Consider the following 24,382-nt stretch of genomic DNA (forward strand, 5'->3'; position numbering starts at 1 on the left):
GTCTCTTCCCGAACATCTTGCTGCTACCTCCCAGCATCTGCTGCCGAAGATAACTGCTTCATTCTGCCAAATGGTAGGGCCAGCCCTGTGCTTCTCAATCCCCTGCCCTATGTATTGAGCCACAAAAAGCTGTTGCTGCTGCTCTCAATGTGTATCTGTGGCTCCCTTTGTTGCATGTCCTGCCCCTGCCCCCTGGCGGAAAAATAGTAGTTCCCTCCTGAATGGGTCTTGAACCTTATCCCAGGAGGGCTGCATGTGCTGTCTGCAGATCTCCTGCCTGGGGTGTTATGTGGATGCTCTTTTGAGTGGGCTCTCCTCCTTCCCCTTCTGTGCATAGTGCTCCAAAATGTTTGTGAGCAGCATAAGGGGATTTGAACCCCTGCCTATAAGGATGGATGCCTGGGGGTAAGATGAATTGGAGGTGTGTTCAGGCTGTCTGTAGGTATTCTGGCGCCCCAGGTAAGGTGGTATGTTGGCACCCCAGTGGACATGCCACCGCCACTGCATATCTCTTCTCTCCCCTCCATCCCCTAGCTGTGCCCTCTCTTCTCTCCCCCTGCCCACCCCAGCCATCACTGCCACCCCCACCCTTGCTTTGAACTTCCGTCCCTCACCCAGAATGCCTTGCTTTAAGGAAGGACCCCTCAGAATGTGGCATTTGGGCCTGGCCAGCTCTCCAGAAAGCCTGCCCAATCAGTCTTGTGCTCTGGGAGAATCCTCAGAGCAAGAGATTGGGCTGGCATCTGAACTCTCTGGGTGGCACAGATGGGTGAGCAGCCAGTAAGGGGGAGGAGCCAGAGGGTTGTGGGGGAGGTTGGCTTGGCTTCCCCAGAACTTGGCACCCAAGGCGGTTGCCCTATTCGCCCTCCCCCCAAAGAAACGGCCCTGGGAGTGTTGCTGGTGTTTTGTGTGTTGTGATGCAGGGCTGTATGCTGAGTTCATTGGCTCACTCCATGTGTGGGTGTCACAGCCAGCAGAGTCCCTGATAGGTGGGCTTTGAGTGGTGTTTCCAGAGCGCTGGGGCCATGTCCACCATTTTTACATTGTTCTGCAATTTTTTTATGTTGTGTGTTCCCCCATCCCCCTTAGCTGAGCAGGTGTAGGATATGTTGGCTGTTGGTGGCATATCTCCCACCCAGAGTGTCACTGGTGTATACGATTGTTCAGTAAGCCCCTTCCCATGAAGCGAGCATGTATTTATTATGTTTTGGCAAATTAACTGTTAGGACACATCTGTGCTAGAAATTTCAAACTAGTTTTCCAATACTTCCAATTCTCATAGCTTTCCCTAAGTAGCCCTGGGAATTTTAGGGAATTTGTGAGGAGGCTGAGAATTCTGTTGGAGAAATCCCTAGCCTCCTCTCAGAACAACAATACTTGGGATTTCCTTGTGGGGAAGCCATCACAGTTAAACTGGCTTAATTCTGTAGCGTGGTCATGTTCAAACTGAGGCTGCTTGCAAAGAAATCCATGGAGGTTGCCAGCCCACGCATATATTTACTAGCCCTCATGTACCCATTGATGGACTGAATGGAAATAATATTAATTATAATTATAGAAATCCAGATCTCTTAATTTACAAAGTTTAGGTTGCCTGGAAACAACTTTTACTCGGCACAGGCTGCCAGGCAGTAACTGTTCACAAGACTGTAGATGCCTGTTGGCCCTGCGCCTTTCACAGCAGTATGAGCTGCAGGCCTTTGCAGACAACAATGCTTATCTTCGTGCCATGAAAAGACTTATCTGCTGATTTCTGCGGCTGTTAAAGCAGGGGTGGGCAACATGCAGCCTGTAGGCAGCATGCACCCTGCTGCTGCTGTTGAATGTGCTGCTGCTGCAGCAGCAAAAAAAAGTGGCAATTTTGGCAGGGAAAGAGGCATGTGGGAAGACCTCGCCTTTTTGCAAGCAGAATGGTGTTCCCAAAAGCCTCCCAGGAATGTGTTTCTGCACTTGCTGCAGGTGGGTTCTGGGGAGGCAATGCAGCCCCCTCACCGCCAAAAGTTGCCCATCCCTGTGCTAAAGGAATAAAGAACTGGGCAAGACATTCTCTTCTGGTCAGCTGGCAAACTAGGGCATTTCCATGTGGAAATAATTGACTTCAGGTGGACCAAATGTGAGACTATTCCCTGTAGGCTCCTGTGACTTCTGTATGTAGTAAATTGTATGTAGGGACAATTACATTAAGATGTTATCATCATAGGAGAAGCTGCAGCTGCTGAACCTCTGAGTGCCATACAGGGAGCCTTCTGAGGCCAGTTGTTAGATTCAGTAGGCGGTATGGCCATATTATATAGAAAGAAAATACGCAAGGAAAAGCCCCACTTGCTGGAGGCCTCCCTCCTACATGACCATTAAATGCAGAGGAGCATAGTCCTCTACTGAACCTGGCAACTCTACTGAAGCTGGCAGGGTGTGGGAAAATGCTCCATAGGAATCTGGAATTGTCACTCATTTTCTTATGCAACACATGCTCAACATCTTACTGTGTGTTAGAAACATGACCCAGAATCTCCCTTGGAGCTACCACATGTACTATGCAGAACCTGGGGGATAATTTTGGCCCCAGGAGAATATCCTCTCAGTATCCCACACAACCTGTGGCCTACCAACCAAACCAAACTAAGCCCACTCGTTATGTATTGTGGTGGCCGGCACGCAGTATCTTTCTCCCCCTCTGTGTATTTGCAAACCCAGGCAGGCAGCAAAAAAACAGGTTTAACAAGCCCTGGATGGGCCGTCATACACTTCTGGTGGGCTGTCTTTAATTTGGTGGAACGTGAATGGCACAGGCCTGCCTGAAACAGATGCTCTCTTTAGCCAAATACAGAGCAATGGGCATTGTCTAAGCAAGAGGGAATTCCCTGGGCTGGCCAGGGGAACAGGACATTTTTTCTCAGGAGATGGGGAATGTGTGACCCAGTTGGAGTAGAGGACACAGTACCTCACTGCTCCACCTTTGATCAAGCACTGTCATTAGTGAGTTACAACCACCTTTGCATCTCCCCTCAAATTGAGTCATTAGAGACTTGGGAGTCCCTTTTTTTAAAACCGCCAAAGGGAGCACTTTGCTGTGTAATTAAAGCCTTCTTGTCTACTAACCTGAGTCTCCCTCCCTCCCTCTCCCTCCTCCCTCTCCCTGTTTACCTGGACTGGTTACTTGCTAGGCTGTTTGCAGATAGGGCTGGTTGTGGGAAGGCCCAGGATATTTAGACAAACAGGAGTGTGGGCTGGGCCTCTCCCTTTTACAAATCATAGCTAAAGATCCACATCAAACCACAAAGCTGATTGCTGTCTGGCAGGTCGATAGAGAAGCACAGAGGTGTACACTGCCAAGAGTTTATTTAGAATAAAGGTGATAATTGGACACAAGTGCAAATCGGTATGTTACGGTAAATGTCCAAAAATACAGAGACTGTAGACAATCGTGAGGTAAAGTTGACAGTTCATGACACATCTTGTGATGATATGTCCCAAACTGTGGACATTTATTGAGTGTCTGAAAATTCACAGATCTTAAAATAAGGACATTTGTCAAAGGTCACTGCCAACAATTATCAACACTAGCGAATGTTGGCAGTGACCATTGAGTGACTATTCAGTGCCTATCCCTGAATTTTCAGACATTTGCCAAATGTGTAAAGGATTCTTAACATTCTCTCATGCTTTTTAACAGTGCCCACATTTTAGACATTTGCACAAATGTCTTGGGCCGGCCCTGGGGAGCAGTTTTGCTTGTGAAGTACAAATCAAGAATATTCCTGTATCTTCACTCTGCAGTATTATAGGCCTAGGAACAGCAGAAGCAGTTATCAAGAAGAAGTAGAAGCAGTTATCAAGGAAGATGGCAAAGTTTCTATCACTGAAAAGTTTTCTTTTTGCTCTGCAGCTTGTAGAATTGGCTCCAATTGTTGTATTTTCAATCTTCTTTCTTTTGAGATGTGGGATGTATTTAGAATTAAGGCCATCCTGTGGATGTGATGATGGCTTTGCTGATGGTCTGTCTCCTTGCCAGCTCTCTCTCTAATGAGATCCTGGGCCTGAAGTTGCCACTGGAGCCTGTGCTGAACGCCAACACTGTCTGCCTGACCTTGCCTGGCCTGACGCGGCGACAATTGGAGGTGTGTGTGCGGAATCCCGATGTGACAGCTTCTGCCATTCAAGGCATCCAGATCGCCATCCATGAGTGCCAGCACCAGTTCCGTGATCAGCGCTGGAATTGCTCTAGCCTGGAGACCAAGAACAAGATCCCCTATGAAAGCATAATCTTCAGCAGAGGTAAGGGTCCTTCTCCTCTTCCCCTCAGAGACTCTGTAAAATCTCTAAGGAAACAAAATTATGGCATCTAAGAAAGGTGCTAAGCTGGCTACAAATAAAAATCAAATCAAGGGATAATTAAAGAAATTGTGGGATTGAGGTTTGTTGTTGAATGTGATACCATTTCTCAGAGTTTTAAGGTTCGCTCATAACCTAACATACAGACGCTGTCGCAGATTTGATTTACATATTTGTTACATTTATATCCGCTTTCACATTAAAAAAGAAAAGCCCAAAGCAACTAAGAACACTAAAATCCACATTAAAAATAACTAATTTGCATAGACAATAAGCAAAATCACAATAAAATGGTATAAAATCAGATAAGAGTAGATTTAAAAAATAGCGGCCAGCTAAAAGCATAATTAAATTTAAAATGTATGTTAAAACCAATGAAAACCCTAGTTTTCTATAGGGTTGAACATGCTGATAGGTGAGCTGACAATGGTCTTGAATGGTGTACTTTTAAAAAATTGAAATCCAGTGGTCCATCAGTATGTGTTAATTTTGCAAATCAAGAGTGTATATTCAGGAAGGATCGCTTAACACTTAAAAGTAAATCTAATCTATGTTGGTTCTTGGTATTATTCTTCTGCTTAAGAGCCTAAGAAGTGCTTTGTGGGATTAGATCAAGATCTAATGTGCTTTGCAAGAATCCCAGCAACCAAAGGACACTTGGTGGTCCACCAGTAAATCAGAATCCTGTTATCCCAGAGAAAGCAAGTGAACATCTACTTGTGCCAGTTTTGAGGAACAGTGGTCCTGTCTAACTCTAACTGATGAGCAGAGCTACGTGGAGCGGGTGAGACACCTTACACAAACCTAGAAGTGGACAGTGCAATAGTTCTTCATTGGCCTCAAGATATACCAAGCCCCTTCCCAGCTGCAAAGCAATATGAACTTCCCGTTGGAGATTAGTGCGTAGATGATAGATGCAGAAAGGCAGAAATTTCATATGGTTTATTGTTTATTTATTAGGACATTTATGAATAGCCTTCCATAAAAAAAGATATCAGGGCAGTGAACAATAAATATAACAAAAATGGTCATACAAGCATAAAACGCAATAAAAGCAATAACATACAATCATAACACAGCAGTAAAAATATACAATAAGACCAGCTGACCAGCTTAAAATGCCCTGGCAAACAGAAAAGGTCTGATCTGGCACCAAAATAATGGCAAAGTCAGTGCCAGTCACATCTCTGTGAGGCAGGCGTTCATAACAAAGAAACTTCTTTCCCTAGTTATCACATAAAAAGTATAAGGTACTTTGAGAAGCCCCCTCATGGATCACTGCCTTGTTGTGACGAAGGGGCTTGCCTAACTCAGTGAAGCCATCAGCTATGCCGTGCAGGGCCACCCAAGACGGACAGGTCATGGCAGAGAGTTCTGACAAAATGTGGTCCATTGGAGAAGGAAATGGCAACCCACCCCAGTATTCTTGCCAAGAAAACCCCATGGAACGTATCACAAGGCTAAAAGATATGACGCCGGAAGATGAGCCCCTCAGGTCGGAAGGTGTCCAATATACTACTGGGGAAGAGCAGAGGGTATTTCCAAGTAGCGCCAGAAAGAGTGAAGCAGCTGGGCCAAAGCTGAAAGGACACTCAGCTGTGGATGTGTCTGGTGGTGAAAAGAAAATCTGATGCTGTAAAGAACAATATTGTTTAGGAACCTGGAATGTAAGATCAATGAATCAAGGTAAGCTGGAGGTGGTCAAACATGAGATGGCAAGATTGAACATCGACATCTTGGGATTCAGCGAACTAAAATAGACAAGCATGGGCGAATTTAATTCAGGTGACCATCATATCTACTACTGTGGGCAAGAATCCCTTAGAAGAAATGGAGTAGCACTCATAGTCAACAAAAGGGTGGGGAAAGCAGTACTGGGGTACAATCTCAAAAACGATAGAATGATTTCAGTACGAATCCAAGGCAAACCATTCAACATCACAGTAATTCAAGTCTATGCCCCAACCACTGAGGCCAAAGAAGCTGAGGTTGATCGGTTCTATGAAGACCTACAACACCTTCTAGAACTAACACCAAAAAAAGATGTCCTCTTCATCATAGGGGATTGGAATGCCAAAGTAGGAAGTCAAGAAATCACCAGGATAACAGGCAAGCATGGCCTTGGTGTACAAAATGAAACAGGACAAAGGCTAATAGAGTTTTGCCAAGAGAACACGCTGATCATAGCAAACACTCTTTTCCAACAGCACAAGAGGCGACTCTACACATGGACATCACCAGATGGTCAATATCGAAATCAGATGGATTATGTCCTTTGCAGCCAAAGATGGAGAAGCTCTATACAGTCAGTAAAAACAAGACCTGGAGCTGACTGTGGCTCAGATCATGAGCTTCTTATTGCAAAATTTCGGCTTAAATTGAAGAACGTAGGGAAAACCACTAAACCATTCAGGTATGACCTAAATCATATCCCTTATGAATATACAGTGGAGGTGAGGAATAGATTTAAGGAATTAGACCTGATAGACAGAGTGCCTGAGGAACTATGGACGGAGGTCTGTAACATTGTTCAGGAGGCAGAAACTCAATCCATCCCCAAGAAAAAGAAATGCAAGAAAGCAAAGTGGCTGTCTGAGGAGGCTTTACAAGTAGCTGAGGAAAGAAGGGAAGCAAAAAGCAAGGGAGAAAGGGGAAGATATATCCAACTGAATGCAGAGTTCCAGAGAATAGCAAGGAGAGACAAGAAGGCCTTCTTAAATGAACAATGCAAAGAAATCGAGGAAAACAACCGAATGGGAAAGACTAGAGATCTCTTCAAGAAAATTGGAGATCTCAAGGGAACGTTTTGTGCAAAGACGGGCATGATAAAGGACAAAGAAGGCAGGGACCTAACAGAAGCAGATGAGATTAAGAAGAGGTGGCAAGAATACACAGAAGAACTATACAGAAAAGATCTGAATGTCCCTGATAGCCATGATAGTTTCTGAACTTGAGCCGGACATCCTAGAGAGTGAAGTCAAGTGGGCCTTAGGAAGCATTACTAACAACAAAGCTAGCGGAGATGACAGTATTCCAGCTGAGCTATTTAAAATCCTAAAAGATGATGCTGTTAAAGTGCTGCACTCAATATGCCAACACATTTGGAACATTCAACAGTGGCCACAAGACTGGAAAAGGTCAGTTTACATTCCAGTTCCAAAGAAGGGCAACACCAAAGAGTGTTCAAACTACCGTACAATTGCGCTCATTTCACATGCCAGCAAGGTTATGCTCAAAATCCTACAAGCTAGGCTTCAGCAGTATGTGAACCAAGAACTACCGGAAGTACAAGCTGGGTTTCGAAGAGGCAGAGGAACTAGAGATCAAATCGCCAACATTCACTGGATCATGGAGAAAGCAAGAGAATTCCAGAAAAACGTCTATTTCTGCTTCATTGACTACGCTAAAGCCTTTGATTGTGTGGATCACAACAAACTGTGGCAAATTCTTAAAGAGATGGGAGTACCAGACCACCTTACCTGTCTCCTGAGAAACCTGTACGAGGGCCAAGAAGCAACAGTAAGAACCGGACATGGAACAACCGATTGGTTCAAAATTGGGAAAGGAGTACGACAAGGCTGCATATTGTCTGCCTGCTTATTTAACTTATATGCAGAGTACATCATGAGAAACGCTGGGTTGGATGAATCACAGATCGGAATTAAGATTGCCGGGAGAATTATTAACAACCTCAGATACGTGGATGATACCACCCTAATGGCAGAAAGCGAAGAGGATCTAAAGAGCCTGTTGTTGAGGTGAAAGTGGAGAGTGCAAAAGCTGGTTTGAAACTCAACATTACAAAAACGAAGATCATGGCATCTGGCCCCGTCACGTCCTGGCATATAGAAGGGGAAGAAATGGAAGCAGGGACACATTTTATTTTCTTGGGCTCCAAGATCACCGCAGACGGTGACTGTAGCCATGAAATTAAAAGACGCTTGCTCCTTGGGAGGAAAGCTATGGCAAACCTAGACAGCATAGTCAGAAGCAGAGACATCACCTTGCCGACAAAGGTCTGTCTAATCAAAGCTATGGTTTTCCCAGTAGTAATGTATGGCTGTGAGAGCTGGACTGTAAGGAAGGCTGAGCGCCGAAGAATTGATGATTTCGAACTGTGGTGCTGGAGAAGACTCTTACGAGTCCCCTGGACTGCGAGGAGGTCAAATCAGTCAATCCTAAAGGAAATCAACCCTGAGTGCTCATTGGAAGGACAGATCCTGAAGCTGAAGCTCAAATATTTTGGCCACCTAATGCAAAGAGAAAAGTCTCTGGAAAAGACCCTGATGCTGGGAAAGACTGAAGGCAAAAGGAGAATGGGACGGCAGAGGATGAGATGGCTAGATAGCGTCACGGATGCAATGAATATGGACTTGAGCACGCTCCCGGAGAGAGTGGAGGACAGGAAGGCCTGGCGTGCTATGGTCCATGGGGTCACCAAGAGTCGGACACGACTGAACTACTGAACAACAACAACAACAATAACTTTGAGAAGAGCCTCCCCCATAGATCTTAAGACATGGGCAGGCCAGTATAGGGAGTGGCATTTCTTCAAGTATTTGTGCCCCAAGCCGTTTAGGGTTTTGAAGGTAAGCACCAGTGTCTTGAAATGGTTATCAGTTGGAAAACCCCAAGGAGGATGGTTTTCAAATAGAAATGCTGAGAAAATCTTTCATTACTAATTAAAAGAAAAAATGTCCACACATGCTTGCGTGCATGCTCTCTCTCTCTCTCTCTCTCTCTCTCTCTCGGTCTCTCTCTCACACACACACACACACACACACACAGACACACACACACACACAGGTTTCATTAACTGTTGGAACTCACTGCCACAGGAGTGACATAACCTGAAAACCTAAGATGAAAAGGAATTGGATGTCTGTATGGATGATAAAATACAAAGGATTTTTGAGCCCTTTTCTGTCGTTTCCTTAGTTCTGTTATCCCATCTTCTCAGTTCTGTTGCTTCTAAGGTTAGTCTCGAAAGTGGTTTCTGAATGTGGAGCACACAGTTTTGCCTCCTTGTAGATTCATTGCTCTCAGTGGGGAGAGCTGGCTTTCAGTTTCTGTCTTGAGAAGGCGTTTCACAAAGGGTTGTGCTTACCTTGTTGTGGGGTGGGTGGGTACTGCAGGTGTAGCAAACCCCTTGTTACTGGGAGGTTGTCTACATGAGGCTGTTAATCTGCTAAATCTACTTCTCCATTTTGTCACAGAATTGAGATCTGAGCACTACACGAAGAGAGTTTCCTTTTCTGCTTTTCCACTACATAACCTCTAGGTGGCACTTTAGTATAACAGAATAGTGAAATTACACAAGTGGAAAAGCGTTTTCTTTTGCTTTCATAGAACACTGTGTTTTCCCTGCTCTAAAAAAAACCTTGCTGAAAATGCTGTTTAAAAACTAAAGAAAAACTGGAAGGTCACAACATCTTTTAAAGAACCCACAAACATCCGTGAGCAGAGAATAATGAGCGCACAATAAATGCCTCATGTAGAAAAGCTCCAGGCCGGGTGGAAGGAAGACACACTCGTGATGCTGTTAGCATCATTGCCTTTAAAGACACTGGAGGTGTTTCCAGACTGAGGACTCCTAGCACTACCAGTCAAAAGACATTGTGCAGATATTCTGTCTTTCCTTCCTTAATGGTTTTTTTGTGGTAAGAAAAAAAGATGGAAAAAGCAATGCTGCAATGGAAAAACATGGGAGGGTTACATGTGGATATCGTCTTGACGCCTATAAAATTCTGTGAGTGAGAGAAGGTAGTTGCATGTCTGGAAGCACCCTAGAACCTGGATTTCAAATGTCAAGTTATTGAACTGCATCATTCTCTTAGCACAGGAGCTTTGCCATGTTCACCATAAAAGCAATTTAGGGCACAGTCCTATGGGGATAGTCGGCTGCCTCCAAACTTGGAGGCAACCGACTACCCATTGCAGGGTGGGCGGAGTGTGGAAGGGATCCTCTCCTCTGTGCTCCAGCTGCCCTGCATTTGCAGCTAGACAGCCGAGTATATGGCTGTCTAACCAGGGTGCGTAGGAGCAAGTGGGGGAGGCTGGACAGTGCATAGGAAGTGTTGTACTGACACTTCTGCAGTCCCCTCCCTGCCCCCAGGAACGCCCCGTTTTCGGTCACTCCACGCTGCTCTTCCGAGCATGGAGATGAGTACAACCTGTGCCTCCTATGAGGCGGTGGGGGAAGGGACGGGGAGTCGGATTTCTGGGAACCGAGCTTGGAATGCTGGCTCCGAGCTCGGTTCCCAGAAACCAAAAAATCCTATGGCCGTCTAGATGCTGTCTAGTGGCCATAGGATTGCACCCTTAGACATAAGCTATTTGCTGTAGTTGCTTCTTGTACTTGCATAAAATATGGTCCTGAAATACATTACAGGTTGCATTAAAAAAAGTCATATGCACTGACTGATCTGTTATTCTGTTAGACTTGTGCTGCTCATCCATAACTCAGTTCTCCTAGTGACATCCAAGAGGTCATCTGGGAAACAATCATATATGCAATGTCCACTGTCCCCACCCCATACAAAAGAAAAAGATGAAACCATAATGGATTTGTGCAGGTCTCATAACTCCAAAGTCCTTGCTCTGTTTCAGGAAGAGGACACCTGAACTAATCCAGTTTGTGGGTTCTTTTATTCACTTAGGGTGCCGTTCACACATCTCTAAATACTATGCTGAATTGAGATTTCTTTCTCAAGAGAACCACATGCAGAAAGATCTAGGCCCTAGACTGCAAATTTTGAACACCAAAGTTACTCCCAGCATATCCTGCCAAGATCTAATAATCCAAATGATGGAGATTTAGGCTTTAGTCTTATTCACTGCTAATGGAAGTAAGTGCCATTAAAATTGTTGGGGTTTATTTCCAGGTAGATATGTTTAGTATTAATGCTAGAATCTAGGAAACAATGGGCCAGCCATGACGAGGATTGCTGCTGAGGGCAGGGGGAGGATGGGAGAGGCTTTAACCTCCTGCCAGTGGCCCTGCTCAGTATTGCTGTTTCCTCACTGCTGTAAGCAGGGAAAAAGCAATCTGTTCCCCTGCCCCCAGCTGATTGCTGATCAGCTGGGCAGTAGGGAAGAGTGAATGAGGCGTCCCAGAGATTCCATGGGCCACACAGAGAGCAGCTGAGGGCTGCGTATGACCCGCAGGTTGCCCACATCTGACCTAGATCCTAGACACATCATCAGACAGGCATATAAATACATGTTGGAAGTAAAGCTATTGCTTCTGCATTGCTTCTATACTAGTTTTACCGGGGCGGGGGGGCGGGGGCAGAATGCTGGGCTATTTTGGTCTAATCCAATCTAAGCTTTTGGTCTAATCCAACAGGGCTCCTACATTCCCCAAAGAATCTTGAGAATCATATGTTGGTGAAGTTTCTGATTGTTCTCTTTTAGAGATGCTTCCCGCTGCCTCTCAGTTCCTTTGGGAGAGGGAATGACTGTTAAGCCAATTTAACAGCCTATACACATTTACCTAGAGATGTGGAGGCCTGGGGGAAAAACAGGAAAAAATGGGGGGACAGACAGAAAATGTTTTTGTTTTGTTTAAAAAAAACCCTGTCCCCCCAGTTTTCAAGGGATTTGATTTTTAACTTTTTTTGGGGAATGGTTTTTTCCCCTTAATTTTTCTAGATCCCCTCCCTGTTTTTTCCAGCCTTCACATTTCTACACTTACCTGGGAGTAAGCCCCATTAACGTAGTGGGACTTACTTCCAAGTAAACATGTGTAGGATTGTGGTATAAATCTACCGTCTGTAGGATTAGTTGTGCAGGCCTGCCCCAATGTGTCATTAAAGAAAACGAACACTATCCATCCACAGAGCTTCTCTCTCACTGTCTGGCATCATAGCCCTCTAGAAAGTTTCTGAGGCTGCTGTTTCTGAAGATCAGGACCATACAAAGCTATGAATGCTTTGCTTTTTCTGTTTTGTTTGCCGGATTAATGGAACAAGAGTGTCAGCACCTTTTTACAGCTGTTAGGAAAACAAACAATTGAAAGTGACCCCATTAGAGCTTCCATAGCAGTGCCTGGACCTTGACAGGAGGGTGCGTGTGTGGAGTAATGGTGACGGGTGGACACGTGAGTCCCTTGTCACTTGCGTTCATGCTGTTTCTAGGAGTGTGTGTGTGGGGTGAATTGCATCTTGCTATGTCTCACTCAGGGATTTATGTTTCTTACAAGGATGGTTCTTGGTAACCTAAAGTGACAGATCCCTTGAATCTTTTATGCCATTTCCCACATCTGCTGCCATCAACTCAGCCAGGTGTGCTTCTCACTTTAAATAATTTGTAGATCACTCCTTTGTTCCCCCTACCAGGGGTTTCTTCCAACCAAATGAGAAAAAAAAGTCTCTCAAGGGCAGCTCAGGAACTCTGTTGCAGAAAATTGTTTTCCTTCCAATCCTGGCTCAGCTAGGTGGACTGAGCTGGATGGACACCAAAGTTCTGATGCTAAGAGCTAATTCAACAGAAGACCCAGAGAAGGTAGCTGTGAAGCAATTTTGTAGTGTGGAAACAAAGAGGAATTAAATGTTTGGTGTAAACATTTGTGTCTTGCTGGTTCCAAAAAGAGAAGGGTGTATCTAGACCAGTATTTTCCACTCGTAATCCACTGCAGAAATCATGGCAGGAGCTGGTGCACTCCTCACTGCATATTAAGGAAGGAAAGAAGGAAGGATTTCTGTCATTGTTTATGCATGATTCATTATTTCTTTTCTATTTGTGCGAAATGCAGAAACATGTCCCGTATTCAACTCTGCATTTTGCATGCTTATTCTTGACAAAAGTTTCATGCTGCCCCACCTCCTTGCATTCCCCCCCATTCCTCCTTCTTTATTATAGAAGTGTCCTTTCTCTTTCTCTTTCCCTTTCCCTTTCTGTCTTTCCTTCTGCCTTTCTTTTTTTTTAAGAAAGTCAGCAAGAAGGCCATATGCTCCCAAAGAAATGTGACCAGATTCTCCCAGCCAGGAGGGTCATAGCTCGGAGGGCTCTCTGACAACATTAGTGGATGTACCATAATGCTAAGTTCTACCTCCTTTAAGACAGATCTCTTGGCATCTTCTGCCGCATAATACTGAAAGTCCTTGGCACAGGAGATCAATGTGACACAGGCTTAGCTGGGATAGTGAAAGAATGGATTCCCAAATACATAGATATCAGAAAGATCCATTGAAGTCTACGCTGTCTTTTCCCCTGTATGCATTAGGGTTCTTTTCAGTTATTCAAGTGTAATGTACAGTTTTAGGAAGGCCATGATGGGATGCATAATCCATGTTTTGCTTTCTTCCTTTCTCCTAGCCTGCAGGAGCATATCCCAATGATTAACTCTCTTTCCTTTAACGTTTCTACCTTTTCACATAAAAAACTATTTTTTTTAGCTCCCAGCTATTGGTGCCTGTTTTAATACTTATAGTTGGTTAAAGTGCTTAAGGGTGCAATCCTATGCATGTTTAGACATAAAAAGTCCTACAACCCGCAGCATTCCCCAACCAGGCATATTGGCTGGGGAATGCTGGGAATTGTAGCACCTTTTTCTGTCTAAATATGCATAGGATTGCACCCTAAAACACTACCATCATCAAATCCTGTCTGAAAAGGAATGGACTCAATAGTTACTGGATTCTTTGGGCTCTTGCCAGTGCCAGTTTAAATATTAAATTAGTCCCTCTGCAGAACAGGACCCCAGCCAACTTGGGTTTTCTCTGTACTATAAGTGGTTGTGAGCCGTCTCAAATGCCCTGCTGCTTACCAGAAATGGTGTGGGCTCCCTCAAAATTCCCTGCAACTCAGAACATGGTATCTGAATCACAAGAGGCAAGAGCAATGGCTATGTTTCCAGGTGCAAGAAAACTGAGGAAACTTGTAACAAAACCAATATATTGGAGACAAATCAGCCCCCCCCCCCCCGCCAAGATGACCACCTAGTCAATGGCCAGTGATGAGGGCATCAGGGCAGCAGAAGCCAACTCCATTTTATTCCTGTCATCATGAAGGTGCTATGATTTGAGGTTAAAATACAAAACTGCAGATGCTTAGAGTATTTATTTTGTTTTTATCACGGTTGGCAAACAGTTTTGTTGTTGTTCTAACATATGAGGAATGTAGAAGCAGTTGTAAAGCATGGAATGCTGGTTGCAGGGCAAAGAGAAGTGTTAGCTGTATGCTTCAGAATGGAAGTAATGCACATGTCTGTCTAAAGAAGGACCCCATAAAACTATTAAGTCCAAGGTCTGAAATTCCCTAGCTGCACCACTGACTGGAGATCAGAATACATTCTATACAGTCTAAGATCTCGAGGCAGGGTGGAATTGCAGAGTTTGTGAAATGCAGTGTGCACCTACGGAGACCCTTCTTGTGTGACCTGGAAGCAACTATAAAAGGATGTGCAACTGAATCATGCTTACTCTCCCCATGCTGCCAGTGTTTTGTGCTAAAAGAGAACTGGAGCATCTCTCAGACTATCCACTGGAAAGAACTGCATGCTCTCATTGTGGGAGCAGCTCTTGCATCAGCTGACAGGGTAGAAGATGCATAGGTTCCTTCTTCACCCAAGACAACAGAAGTATAGAAAAAGAAGGCAGAAGTCACCTGTGTATATCCTATCACCACTTCAGTGTCACATACAAAGCCACCTTGTGTGTATGGTATTTGTCTGTTGTTATTTAATAGTTTATTTCTGTTTTTGGTGGGGCAGCGTTGCAACATGTTTAGCTATAAGTTTCTCATTTTCTCCTGACACCTGCTCAGAGCCCAGCCCACTACCAACTCCAGGTTTTGCACCTTTATATTACATGTTTTCACTTAATGCGAATTGCTTGTTATAATTCGGGGGAGGGGGGTTTCTAGGAAAAGGAAAGAGAAAAAAAGAGAGAGAGAGAGAACTAGATAAAGAGGGGGAGGTAAAGAGAGAGAAGAGAGAAAAGAGAATAAAGAACAGAAAAGTTAGGTAGTTATTCATTGGCTTGTGTCTGTGTCCTGTGGTATGATACCCACAATTAGGACATGAGTGTAATAGCACCCTCCTGCCCATGTTCCCCAGCAAGTGGTATACATAGGCTTACTGCATCTGATACTGGTGTACCATATAGCCATCATGGCCAGTAGCCATTGATAGCTGTATCCTCCATTAATTTGTCTAATCCCCTTTTAAAGCCATCCAAATTGGTGGCCATCGCTGCATCTTGTGGTAGTGAATTCCATAGTTCAACTATGTGCTGTGTGAAGAAGTCCTTTTATCTGTCCTGAATCTCCCACCAGTCAATTTCATGAAATGACCTTGGGTTCTAATATTATGAGAGAAGGAGAAAAATTTCTCCCTATCCACTTTCTCCACACCATGCATAAATGTGTAAACCTGATGTCTCCCCTCATTTGCCTTTTCTCTAAGCTAAACAGTCCCAGATGTTGTCATTTTCTTCAGAGGGGAGTTGTTTCAGCCCCTTGATCATTTTAGTTGCCCTTTATGCACTTTTCCCACCTCTACAATATCCTTTTTTTAGGTGCAGTGCCCAGACCAGTATTCCAAGTGTGGTCGCACCATAGATTTGTATAAGGGCAGTATGATATTGGCAGTTTAATTTTCAATTCCTTTCCTAATTCTGTCCAACATGGAATTTGTCTTTTCACAGCAGCCACACACTGGGTCAATATTTTCACTGAGTTGTCCACCACAACCCCAAGATCTCATTCTTGGTTGGTCGCTACTAGCTCAGGCCCCATCAGCATATATGTGAAGTTGGGATTTTTTGCCCCAATGTGCATCAATTTAGATTTGCTTACATTGAACTGCATTTGCCATTTTGATGCCCACTCTCCCAGTTTGGAATGATCCTTTTGGAGCTCTCTGCAATCCCTTTTTCTTTTACCAGCCCTAAAAAATTTGGTGTCAGCAGCAAACTTGGCCACCTCACTGTTCACTCCTAATTCCAGATCACTTATGAACAAGTTGAAAAGCATTGGTCCCAGTACAGATCCCCGTGGGACCCTCTGTTTACATCCTTCCATTGGGAGAAATTACCATTTATTCCTCCTGGTAAATATGAGTTGGTGTAGGGCTCATCCTTTAATCAGACCTTGGTTCTCATGACTGCCAGGCTATTTTTTCAGGCCTTCTTTAGTTCTGGAATGTTTAAAACTCTGCCTAACCATGGACCTCTTATGTGACATTGAAGAAGTTTTCTATTTCTCAGCCTCAGTTCCTTATCTGTAAATTGGGGTGATGGCGACCTATATCTCAGGCTTGTTGTGATGAAAAAAAATCACACATTGTACATGTTAAGTAAGGATTAGGAATATATAATTAGCAATGTTCTTTGGGTGGGAAATCCTGCACAGAGGAGGCTCTCTGTCTCCACCATGCAGCTAGAATGAGCAAGGTCTCAGGGGCTGGTTTGGAGGATGGAGGGAGGCAAGTTATGATCTGCATTGAAGAGCTGAAGGTCTGGCGTGTTGCCAGTCCCTGGCGGGTTCACCTGCAGTTTAATTAGGGAAAGAGGGAGGAGGGGCAGAGGAGAGGGAATGGGAGACATGTTTCAACTGGCTGGCTGCATAGCCCTTGGAGGAGTTGGGAAGGGGAAGCAGTAGGCAACGGCATATGGGCAAGGCAGGCTCTCCCTGCATCCCAGGAGGGAAATCCCCCCTGCCCGCCCCTGTTTTTGACATTGCTCGAGGAAGCCTAGCACTCTGCTAGGACACTGTGGCCAGTCCAGGTACCTGGAGGGACACACCTTAGATGGATGTGAGAGAATGGGTCTTAACAGTGAAGGAAGAGCAGAAAGTGAGATACGCCTTTGCATGCTTATAATGTTATCATATAATGAAATCCGGTTATTTTGCAGGATTTCTGCTAGTATGGGTGTGTGTTCTATCTTTTTGTGGCTCTAGGGAACCCTCTAGCAGTATTATGTTCTCCAGTTTTAGCGGAAGAAAATAGGTGCATTTGTTTTATGTTAAGTCAACAATGGAGTCAAAGTCTGAATTTTCCCTTGCCTATATATTTCCCTGATAAAACAGACTGGTAGAGACCTCTGTTGTCTACCTTCTCCCAGGAGGCTGCTTCACTTCATGTTGCTGTTTAGCAGTTGGTGTAGCTTCTGGGGCAACCTATTGCGGAGCGAGTATTTGTGGCAAATGGGATGATGGCCATTGGGTTGCTGTATCCTATAAGACAGGCGTTCTGCCTAAGGGCCAAATTATATTTCAGAGGAGCTCTCATTCAAATGGAGAGCGGGGCCTAAAGCAAAAGGGGCAGGGCCAAAAACACCAGCATATTTTATCTTAAAGCTCATACTGACAGTAACTGAGCCTTAGGAGAGGCATTTCAACCTTTTTAAATGGGGAAAAACTGCACAAAAGCTGGGAAGCCACCAAACGATTGGTGGTTAGGGGAAAGGGGTGGGGCTAGGGAAGGGGGTGGGATTCCCTCTGTCTGCAGAACCAAGGAGGGTGGGATTGAGACTCCAGAAGGGCAGTATTTAGCCCTTGGGCCTGAGTTTTGCAGTCTTGCTATAAGAGACATATACAGTGTGATCCTATACATGAGTTAAACACCCAAAGGGCAGAGGTAAATTCCACTGTGCTGGCAGAATACAAAATTAGGCCTTCGTGTCAGATTTCTGCCAGCATAGCATCATTTGCTGTACAAAACATGGACACAAGGAGCAAAAATGGGTGAAGCTGGCATGGCATAGGAGGAGCAGAGTAGAGCTTGAACAGAATGCTATGCTCCGTCCATAGCTGACCTCACCGTGTGGTGATGATGTAGCATTATTCCAACAAAAGAGGAGATGCATTCCAAATGGAATCAAGGGAGCAGCCAAGACAGCTGCCCTGACTGCCACATCTCCTTGTGCCGCCTTCCTGCCACAGTATCAGAGGGTAAGGTTGTGATTAACTCCAGGGCTAATCCTGCACAGGAGTATATAGCCCCAGAAAGGGAATACAACTTGGGGCTACTTCATTCTGCCCCCATGTCTAGATCAGCCTTCCCCAACCCGGTGCCTTCCAGATGTTATGGACTACAACCACCATAAGCCATCACCATTGGCTAGGCTGGCTAGGGCTGATGGGAGTTGTAGTCCAATGGCATCTAGAGGGCCACAGGTTGGGGAAGGTCGTCTTAGGGGATTATGCACACACATATGTAGGAGATCTGGTGATAAGGGAGCTGGTGAAAAGGACTACTTTGCACTAACAGGCAAGGCAAGAACCAACTCAGAAGGGCAGGTGAATAACACCAGTCTTCTCTCAGAGCCCTTACAGGTACTCTGCAGCAGGACTCCAGACACAAACAGGAGGAGCCTGTAGTCCATTGCCGCAACCAGAGCTGCAGGAACAAAGCAGGGTAAGCAAAGGTAGCCTTATCAGAGACCATGATTCCAAGTAATACTCCTCATCCATCTCCCATAAGTGCCCCAAGAACTCCAGGGCACTTAAATACCCAGGTCCACCACTGTATCCACCACATCTCCCTATTTTGCAGTATGGTAAAGCCTCCCTCTCTTAGCAGTTTGTAGCAATGTCTCTCCATAGGGGCTCAAGGCAAGAATGCACTGTACAGACAGGGGAGGGCTGTGGGCCACAACTCCCCCCCCCTTTTGCGAGTAAGCTCCCACCATGCACTGGGGAAAGCTATAGAGAACACAACTACTACTGTTGGTGAGCATGAAGCATTGCACCTCACTCATTGGAACTGCTGCTCAGATACTCAGGACTCATTTTTCCTTGCAGGATCAGACCAAGGATATGAGAAGTTGAACCAATACTAACCAGAGACAGAGTTCTACTGCAACTTCTGAGTATGTATGCATGTATGAAAGCTTACATCCTGCCAATTTCCCTAAAAAGGAACTCAAGGAAGTACTGTTTCAGTGATTACATTATCTTCCCAAATAGGTAAATCCCCAAATGTTGACATAGGGGGGTTACTAATGGAGTTGGGCTGGGTTGTACATATAGCTGGCCTCACCCTTTCTCATAAGTGCACCTGCAAAACCCGCATAAGCACCCAGTCTTAGGATTTCTTTGTTGCAGCTGCTACTCATTATTAGTTACTATCTCCACCTCTTTTATGTCTCTCCACAGGCAACCAAGCAGCCATTCAACACTCACAAAGCAAGGATGTTCTCTGGCACAACCCAGTGCCATGCAGCCCACAAGCAAGGCCTACAGCAGCAGTGACCTGATGAAAACCAGCTACTCCTATAGGGCAGTGGTGGGGAACATGTGGCCCTTCAGCTGTTGGTGGGCTGTAATCCCATCAGCTCTAGTCATCATACCTGATGGTGAGGGATGATGGGAATTGCAGTCCAGCAACATCTGGAGGGCCACATGTTCCCCAACCTTGCTTTATGGGGTAGCTGCATCTGTCTGCCTTGGCTTCCTGTCTCTTGGAAGGGCATGATAGACAGGAATACAGCAGGTGCAGGAGGACCCAGCAGGGATATTTAGTGAAGGGGATTGCTGTACCTGCTACTGTGCTGTCTGTTATGTTTCTTTCACAGGCACAGAGGCCCTGCATGAACAAAAAGATATGAAAATCCATGTTAATGAGATGTCACAACTCACTCCACCACTGATATTGTTCAATAAAAGCACTGATTATTTAAATTGTGTTCTTCTGATTCTTAGCTGACAGGAAACCTCCCCCTTCGACTGTTATGTGCCTCAGATGCCTTCAGGCTGGGGCACCCAGTGGGAAGAGGCAGTGTTCTCTCATCCACAACACTCCACTGGGGTCGTCTGCATTTTGTCCGTAGCCTCTTCCCCCTTTCCATCTAAACTTACTGTTGCTAGCAGGTTGCCCAAAGGTAACTGTTGTCTAACAGAGGCTGCATTTACATCTTCCAGTAGTGGGACCCAGCCTGGCCTCTCCTGTTTCCCATTGCCTTGCTCTTTCCCACTGAGCTACAGTGCAGACTGTGGTACTCCTTGCTGTGAGCTCGCTATTGTAGTATGCATTCTTTGTGTCCTCTCTGTTCCTCTCCCTTGCATGATGCTTGTTTCCTTCTCTCTGAAACCAATAGAAGCATGCTGTGTGCAGGTATATGCACATTGTGTGTGTGTATTATCTTTGGCACCATAGTGGGACTTGACCCTTTATCCTGGGGAGTTGTCTACCTTTGGTTGGTGCATGTAAGTTGCCTGCCCATTTGAGCTATGGATTAAGGTAGGGATGGATTAAGGTAGGGATGGATTAAGGTAGGGATGGACGGGTGCCCCCTCACCCCGTTTAAAAGACATGGCGACTGCAATACTGTACCTACAGACTTCTACGCAAAATGGCACCGTGAATCTTGTGTATATGGGCAATTCAGAGTGCCATTTTGCATAAAAGTCTATCTGTGAAAAATGTGCACATAGACATATACATAAAATGGCACCATGAATTGCCCATATACACAAGATTCACAGCGCCATTTTGCGTAGAAGTCTGTAGGTACAGTATTGTGATCACCATGTCTTTTAAAAACATGGCAATCGCGACGGAGGTGGATGGAGCTAGGGTAAGTTGTGAGCAGCTCGGCAAGCATGGGAGGGGGTCGAGCAGGGCAGGGGCTCAGTGGGAGCAGCTCGGAGGGCGCATGTGCAGCCGGTCCGCTGGAATCCGGACCGAGACAGGCACCTGCACCATCCCTAGATTAAGGTAACTTGTGATTAGAATGGCACTCCTTCCTTCCCTGTCTGGCCCTGGCCCTGTTTGAAGCTTTGTTTGCAGGTTGCTGCTGGTCATGTTCAGACTAGGGATCTTGGAGAAGTCCGCAGTGGAACCAAGTGAGTTCGGATTTTCACGACTCCAACCCGTGGATTCCGCAGCAGACTGGCTTTTCCCCTATTGGGCGGATTCCATGGATTTGCGAACTGGTTTTCTAACTTTCCTGAATTATGTGCAAATTTCATTGTAGAAAAATACACAATTTAAAAAAAAAACCTCGCCAAAAACGTGCATTTTCCCCATAGGCGAAAGTGTGAGAAAAGTGCATGGGGGGGGGGATTTGCACATTTTCATGTGCATTTGTGCAAATGTGCATTTGTGCAAATATGAATTTGTGCAGATTCAGAAACAAAAAATCAAATTCTGTCAGTGGGCGGATGATGGAACGAAAGGTGCCTGACAATCTGCGAAACACAGATGGAACGGATTTTACCCAATCCGTACATACCTAGTTCAGACTGCCAGGTAGTTCACCCCTGGTTGAGGGAAGCCCTGGAGCCTGTGGCTGGAGAAGTCATTTGCTGCCTTCCTAACCACTAGGCTGGCTAGGTCTTTGACACAATGAATGCTGTTGGCTCTTCTTGGCAGCTTGCTTATATATTGTGTGGAAGGTGGTGGTTTGGACTGGGTGCTGTGATGGCACATGGCATTCTTGCCTTCAGCATGTGTTGCTTGTCAATGGGGGCATTGCTGGTATGCAATGTCATGATTGATGGGTGGTGGGAGAGGTGCCAGGGAGTTTGTGGGAGGTTGTCAAAGCTGATATTTTAACTTAAGTTTCTATGCTATTCTTTTGCTGTCTCCTTTGCTGATAGGGGTGCAAAGGATCACATCTGTGTCATGATGGCATAATGCCAATATAGCTGTGACATAGTGGCCAGCAGCATCAGCCCCAGCCAACATGGCCAGTGGTCAGGAATGCTGGGAGTTGTAGTCCAACAATATCTGGAGGGCACCAGATTGGGGAAGGCTGCTCTAGGACATAGGAGTTCCATGATAGTGAGACATCCACCAAGAACATCTCTGAATGTCCTTGTCCCCTTGGCATATAGAATTGGTGTTCAGCTGTAATTGATAACAGCATAGCTCACTTGAGCAACCTTAGGGCTCGTCATGGGACACAGGGAAGGAAGCAGTCTCTGTTATATATGATTGAATCCATATCATTAAAGGGCATGACTGTTCTAGAAGGCTGTTCTCTGTTTAGAATGTGTAGTCCCAAAGTCGGAGGGTTCACTGAAGTGGATTATCAATAAGAAGTACAGCAAGTCACAGGGAAATAGTGAAGGTGGGAGAATGGAAGGTGTGTCTTCCTCTACTAGTTTGGAGAGCTGAGGGCCAAACTAGATGAGATGTTGTGAGCTCCATCATTGGATCTCCCTTTTGAAAACCTGCCACTCATGGGGCAAATAGCAGCTTCAGGAAGCTGGATGTTGGGGTGTGGAATTTTGATTGGGAATGTGGCATGGGGTAAAGGATTCAACCTTCTGTTCCGGCACTGCAGCCCTGAAACAAATGACACACATCTTCCATGGCTACTTTTAACTTAAAAACAAAACTACAGGTGATCTGTTCACAGATCTCCCAATGCGTCATTTACTTTGGCCCTGAGATTAAGCTCTTTATAGTTGTTTAGTAGCACATAATCATTGGTGTATCAATGTTGAGTAGCAATAATAGCAGAATGTGTTGCATATTAAGAAAGAAAGAAAGAAAGAAAGAATACAACTCTGAATGCCTCGCAATAAATATTTCTCAAGAAGCTAATAAAGTTCACCGCCCTTCAGTTAACTTCTCCTTGGTTTCAACATAAGTTGTTTTTACCCCATCTTCACTAAGAGAATGAGAACCCCGCCACACACACATTTACTTTGATATTCCCTTCTGTTCTTTTCTTCTTCTTCCTAATGTCTCTTTGATCATTCGTCCAATACCGTCTGTGGCAGCCTCTGAACAGTTGAACATCAATGCATCCTGCTACACCTCTTGCTCTCTGCACTTTCTTTTCTTTACAGGATGAACAATTTAGCTAAATAGTCAAATAATATTGTCATTTGGGCTTCTGGGACTGAGAGGTCCTAGCAGGCGGTTGATGCTAAATATTTATTTTTTCACCCTGCTTTTCCTTCAGAGTGCTCAGGAGAGGCTTACCTATGGTTCCCAGGCAGTCTCCCATCCAGGCAACTTACAGGACCAGACCTGCTTAGCTTCAGCAGAGAACTGTGTCATGTGCCTTCAGATCACTTGAGGAAAAAAGAAAAGGAAAAAAAACCCAAACAGTCCAGGTCTAAAAAGACTGTGGAACAGACCAAACAATGAATATTGAAATCTCTCTTTGAGGGTGTTTGGACATGAACAGGACATCAGAAATCCAGGGAACGTAGCTAGGAATAGAGATAGAAACTCCTCAAAATGATCTTTCTTTAATCTTGAGGATGGTGTTGCAAGCCAGAAATACTTAGCCCTGGATACTGAGCTGGCAAATCAGCACAGGTGCCACAAGGCTTGTATTTTAGAGGGTAAGCCCCCTCATTCCAGAACATTCCAGCTCGATAGAACATAACCTGATCCAGAATTTGGCAGCTCAATAGACTCCATAGAAAAGGCAATAATGGGTGCCGGGTACCCTTTATTTTGATCTGACAGCCCCTAAGGCCCTCCTTTGCTGGCTCTTCTATTCCTTAGACTTATTTCATTCATTCATTCATTCATGCATTCATGCATTCATTCATGAATTTATAGTTCTCCCTGAGGTGGTCAACCTGTGTGTGGGTTGTACTACTTCAGACTGCAGATGGGGGCTCACATGACTGAATGTTTCTCCATACCAAAAACAAACACCCAAACAAATCCCTTCACATTAAAAAACAAAAAACAAACCTATGTCAGGGAAAAGTTTAAGCCAAAACTTTAATTATCTAGTGCGGTGGGGGTTGTCCGGAGGAACATTCAATCACGTGAACCACTAAATGCACTCAGAAGTGGTACAGTCTAGACACAGGTTGACCACAGTGAGAACTAGGGCTACTTCCAGCTCTGTGGGTATTAGTAAACTACAAAGTGGGATAGCAAATTAGTTTCTGTGCTATCGGTGCTATTGTACTTCTTTGTATGTTCCTTCTGCCATGCTCTATCTGCACTAGTGGGTGTAATACAGCTTCTGTGGGTCTGGGAGGGGAAGGTCCAATTTACCTGAGTGGGCATTTGGGGAGAAAACAAACAAGCAATACTTCAATAATGATTAAAAAAAATTATTTAGTGCAGGGGTGTTGAACATCTTTCTACCCAATGACTGAATTCCATTTCGGAGCAGCTCTT

The 24,382-nt window shown here is 45.0% G+C and overlaps 1 protein-coding gene across 1 annotated transcript in view; it reads left to right on the plus strand.

Annotated features, from left to right (window-relative positions):
• Nucleotides 1-24,382, plus strand: part of WNT10A (Wnt family member 10A) — a 71,390-nt gene that overhangs the window by 12,930 nt on the left and 34,078 nt on the right. The window contains exon 3 of the mRNA XM_084805551.1: nt 4,013-4,275. Within this exon, the coding sequence (XP_084661677.1) occupies nt 4,013-4,275 (263 nt within the window). The remainder of the gene's footprint in view (nt 1-4,012; nt 4,276-24,382) is intronic.

The sequence above is a fragment of the Heloderma suspectum genome, chromosome 1 (assembly GCF_057233095.1).
Source record: "Heloderma suspectum isolate Gila_16-S chromosome 1, 16-S_ref, whole genome shotgun sequence".
NCBI lineage: Eukaryota > Metazoa > Chordata > Lepidosauria > Squamata > Helodermatidae > Heloderma > Heloderma suspectum.